Source organism: Miscanthus floridulus, chromosome 10 (assembly GCF_019320115.1).
Source record: "Miscanthus floridulus cultivar M001 chromosome 10, ASM1932011v1, whole genome shotgun sequence".
In the NCBI taxonomy this organism is placed as follows: Eukaryota; Viridiplantae; Streptophyta; class Magnoliopsida; order Poales; family Poaceae; genus Miscanthus; species Miscanthus floridulus.
This window is the reverse complement of record NC_089589.1, coordinates 54,411,246-54,416,713: the sequence shown is the minus strand read 5'-3', so window position 1 is coordinate 54,416,713 and position 5,468 is coordinate 54,411,246. Positions and strand designations below refer to the sequence as shown.

General features: G+C 45.2%; 1 protein-coding gene across 1 annotated transcript; it reads left to right on the top strand.

The window, feature by feature from the left end:
• The first annotated feature begins 4,248 nt into the window (after positions 1-4,248).
• Positions 4,249-5,468, top strand: LOC136490262 (uncharacterized). Its single transcript, XM_066486747.1, has 2 exons — positions 4,249-4,583; positions 4,688-5,468. The coding sequence occupies exons 1-2, from the start codon at positions 4,271-4,273 to the stop codon at positions 5,428-5,430; spliced, it is 1,056 nt and encodes a 351-aa protein (XP_066342844.1). The 5' UTR covers positions 4,249-4,270; the 3' UTR covers positions 5,431-5,468.

Sequence of the window (5,468 nt, the reverse complement as noted above, 5' to 3'; positions counted from 1 at the left end):
CGATACTCTGATGTAAGTATTAAATATGAGTATGTTTCGTTATATAATAAAGCATTGTCTCTTGATACTATTGTAATTTGTCGCTATATGTATGATTTGACTTCCTGGGCACACATATAGTTAGTACTCAGTTTTGTCTTTTAGAACTGGGTGTGACAACACCGAGGAGGAGGAGGATGAGAACGACGACGATGAGAATGAGGACGAAGATGAGGCCACAAATGAGCTTCCAGCAAGGCGGTGAAGGAGGGATAGATGATCCTAGGGATCTAGATTAGATTTAGTTTAGTTTAGTTTAATTAGTTCGAATCTATATATTGTTTATCAAGTTCATCAAGAAATATATATGTATTAGTTCCATTGATTACAATATATGTTCATCAAGTCATTGTTAGTTATAATGAATTATAGACTTGTTTGAGCATGTACACTGTTGTGTTTTTATCCAAAGACCACCGTCAATCAAATTACCGAGACAATTGACCGCTCAATACAATTATTGTGACTCTTATCACCAGCCATCCCTGCTTCCTCTCGATGAATCTGGGCCGTCCGTGTCACTCATACATCGACTACATTCAGAGGAACATACTGTGCGTTGTTGCAGCATAAGGATACAAGGGAGATTATCAGCTTGGCCAGCAGAGCATTTGAGGTTGTCGCTCCAAACATATATCGACTACATTCAGAGGCTCTAGAAGCATTAATAGAATTTGCTTATGATTTTTTCCCTTCCGTTTATTATTGCCATCTCTCTTTTATTCTTGTTCAGTAATTGAGCTAAAAACTTGTAAGACTTCGATATATGCGACGTCAGAGGCCAGAACTTTACCATTTTCTAAAAACATTGGTTTGCCAGAAACGCACGTCGAATATCGTCGAGTTGCTGGCGGGCGTTGTTGCTGCCAAAATGGATCTCCGAGGGAAGATGCGTGCTGCTTCTGTTGTTTGGCAACATGGATCCTCCGACCCTCTATCATGCGGTTGAAATTCACGTTGTTTCTGCGTTGGGCCGAATCATTTCCATCGGTCGGCCTGATCGATCGTTGGATCGGTTGTCCCCACCCACACGCGGTAGGCCCAATAAGAAGAGGTGATCCGGTCCATGTTTACTCTAGCGGCCCAGCTTCTTCTTCTTCTTCTTCTCTTTCTCTCTCTCTCTCTCTATACAAGATCAATCAACGCAAGTAGGAAGCGTGCGTGTAGTTTTACTTGTTACATAACGTACGTGCTACACCGGACCGTGCCGACGCCCAACCGGCTTCAACTGGTGCTGGTGGCGCTGAGTCCTGTACTATACTATACTATATATATTGTGTACTATAGGCGGCCGGCCGGTGCATGTACGCGAGTGTATCACAAAGTTTCTTTTAGATGCGTACGTAAGCATGTCACCAAGTTGGGTTAGCTAGTTTGACTAGCGAACTCGCTCGATTCCAGACATCTCGACATGTTGTTTTCTGGCATTACGAGTGGATGTCACTCAAATGAACACCTCGAGGTCTGATTTGGATACGCATATATTCATCTTAATCTACCTGTGTTGAAGTAGATTGGAGTGAAATTAAACTAAATTTCATTCCATTCCACTCCAACACATGTGGATTGAGATGGATTCACGTGCATCCAAATAAGGCTTAATTAAGATGGACAGATTTGGCCAGCAAGATTAATTAACGAAATTACTATTCCAGCTACAAGTACGTACACGTCACCTACAGTTGAAACAAGAAAGTATATTTAGCTGAAAGGTCACTCGAACACGGATAGATATATATGCTTAATTCGCACTAACAACCTAAACAAACTTGACCACGATCAATTGACTATGTTTTGTGTCCTAGTCCTGTGTTCATTGATGTGTGTGGTTTTGTGGACATACAGCTCAGTTGCTTACACATTCAATCCTACTCGATCGGTACACGTTGATTTTCTCCCGTCTATGAAAAAATTATGGTATTCTTCCAATGTTAAGCAATATATAGTGCATTTCGCTTGCGGTGACTTCAACGATCTCAATATCCGGTAGCCAATCTTGAAAGAGGGGTGGGCATATGTAATTTCTTTCAGAATTAAAAAGTGCACCGCCAATTTATCATTTTTATACTTACCACGTCCTATACTACTGATTTGTGTGTACGGGCTAGCACGAGACAGATACGCATGCCTTCGGGCAGGGAGGAAAGTAGTTCGTATAGGACAAGTTAGGCAACAAAGATTTGCGGTAGATTAGTCGAATCCAACTTACATAATAGGAGTATATACATGATGAAGGTCAACTCTGTCTCACCACCCTCATTCTAGTCAAGAATGGAAGTAAAACATAAACTAATCAATGTTCTAACATTAGTTTGGTCAACACTCTACTTAATTTATTTTTCCTTCAAATGCAAAGGACTTCTATTAACTAGGAATTTGGCGGAATCACAATTATTGACTTCAGATGGGTAGACTTTCAACGAAAAAAAACACCACTTTGATATGTACAACCTCCGTAAAAAGAAGAATGTAGTTCTAGGCGTGCATTATTAGATAAAAGTGCCTAAAGTTTAATCAAATATATAGGTATAATAAGTTTATAACATCAATAAGTATGCTATGAAATATATCTCACGACAAATCTAAAGATACTGATTTGTATCATATAAATATTGATACATTAACTTGGTATTATGCCAGAATTGCAATCTTTTACAGATGCCAGAATTTCTCTGGACCAAGAAAGTATGTAGAAAAATAGAATCCTCAATTCTTCTCTTCGACTTGTTTTTTCTATACACACACTTAAACACAAAAATACCAGCACATGCTCACACTTATATACACAACTACAAAAATCATTTTTAGAGATGCCTCCATTTTAGGGTATAGGCGGCTCTATTAAAATCTTCCTATAAAAATAGTTTCTGAGCTAGTATGTCTCTATAAATCGATTTTTAGACTGGCAAGCTCTATCACAGCTGGAATTCCAGTCGTCTCGGAAATATATTACTAGAGGCGGCTGACAATTGGCCTATTTCTGAAAGTAGGTGGAGCACGGTAAATGAAGTCGTATCAAGACAAACTTTATCTCAAAGTTATGGTACTTAGAAAGATGTACATTTTTGTAGTTATGACTTCTCCATTTGAAATCATTTAAGTCAAAAAATTTAGTTTAAAGTTTTCATAATTTGGAATTCAATATTTTAATGTTTTTAAAATTACCTCGGATAGAGAAACAATATAAATCAAAGTTATAGTACTTGAAGGGAACTGAAACTTTGTAGCTTACTACTTTTCATTTAGAATTATTTAGTTCCTAGAAATTCTTTTTTAAGTTCTTAGATTTTGAAAATTATTCTTTTTTTTTTGAATTTTTCAAAGTATCGGAGAAAGAATCTAAACCAAAGTTGTAGTACTCGAAGAGATATGAAACTTTGTAATTGATGATTTTTTTTCATTTAAAATCATTCAGGGCCTAGAAATTATATTTGATGATTAATGATTTTGAAATTCATATTTTTCATAAACTTTCAAATGACCTCGGATGAAAAAATGGCCTAAACCAAAGTTGTTGTACTCAAAGAGATCTAAAACCACTACGCCAGAAAAAATGATATTATTACTATCAGACTACCGGTTCGTGGCCTCAACCAGCAGTGATAGGTATCACTGCCGGTTCGTAGTTTCAACCGACAGTGACATGTCTTGCGGTTTGTGGGCTTGAACCGCAAGCGACAGACCATCTAGATTTTATTATATTCTAGTTAGTATAATAGTCATAGAAATAACATTTTACAGCAAGAATGGCCTTATAGAAAGATGCAAGAAATTTATGATTTATGCAAGTCAACTCATCCCATCCTCGTCGTCAGAGAAGAAAAAGCTGGACTAGCTAGAGCTCTACACTACACGTTGCGTAGCGCACCGTATATAACAGTAACATGCACACTTCGCCGGCTGCCGCGTATATGGCGACATGCCGACATACGTGCCATCATTTCCACCTTCAGCTCGCCGCGACGACCCCTTAATTCCGGCCGGCGAACGACGAACGCACGCCTGCACACTATTACTTTGCAGCCTACTACGCCACTTCCCTCTCAAGCCACTTGACCTCCAATCCATCCACCCCCTGGAAAGAGCCACGCGCCTGACGCCTCGATCGTATAAGACTCCCTGCTCTCCATGGTCAGAGAGCACAACACAGATTCATCTCGATCTCCAGCCATCATCATCCGTCGTCGATCTATAGCTTGACTACACGGACTCACCTCGACCGGTCTCAGCAATGGCGGCCCGTGGAGCCATTGCCGCTCTGCTGGTGGTGGCCCTGGCGCTGGCGCTGTCGTCCGGCACGGCATCGGCGGCGGGGATATTATTCCGGAAGCCCAGCAAGCAGGTCCCGAGGACATCGACGCCGGGGGACCCCAAGAACCCCCCGCGCAACGGAAAGTTCACCACCGTCGTCACCAACCGGTACCACAAGCGCGACTTCGAGATCACCTGCACCACCGACTGGGGCGCCTCCTGCTACGTCAAGTGCCCCGCCAGCTGCCCCAACAAGTGCCTCGCCTACTGCGCCTACTGCCTCACCTTCTGCCGTCAGTATATATTTCACTGTTGTCTTTCTCGTCGTCGTGTTCCTTGTTGTTCTGATTCTGATCTCATGATGAACTGATCTCATCGTGTCCGGTGACATGATCAGTGTGCGATCTGATGCCGGGCACCTCGTGCGGCGACCCGCGGTTCACGGGCGCCGACGGCAACACCTTCTACTTCCACGGGAAGAAGGACGAGAGCTTCTGCCTCGTCTCCGACGACCGCCTCCACATCAACGCGCGCTTCATGGGCAACCACAACGCCGACTCCGGCCGCGACTTCACCTGGGTGCAGGCGCTGGGCGTCACCTTCGGTGGCGCCGACGGCCACAGGCTCTACGTGGGCGCGCGCAGGGCCGCCGAGTGGGACGAGGACGAGGACCACGTGGTGGTGGCGCTGGACGGCGAGCCCGTGGACGTCGAGCCCGCCAAGGGCGCGCGGTGGGCGTCGAGGGCCGTGCCGGGGCTGTCCGTCACCCGCACCGACGCCGTCAACGCCGTCGTCGTGGAGCTGGACGGCGCGTTCGCCATCTCCGCCAACGCCGTGCCCATCACCGACGAGGACTCCCGCGTCCACGCCTACGGCAAGACGAGCGGGGACTCGCTCGTGCACCTCGACGTCTCCTACCAGTTCCCCGGCGGCCTGACGAAGGACGTCGACGGCGTGCTCGGACAGACCTACCGCCCGGACTACGTGAACAAGCTCGATATCGGCGCCAAGATGCCCGTCATGGGCGGCGCCGACAAGTACCGCTCGTCGGGTCTCTTCGCCACGGACTGCGCCGTCTCCCGGTTCCACCACCGCGTCGGCGGCGGTGCTGACGCCGGCTTCACCTCCTTCGCCTCGTAAATGGCACCCCACACGCGCGCGCTGATCCGGAATTCCGG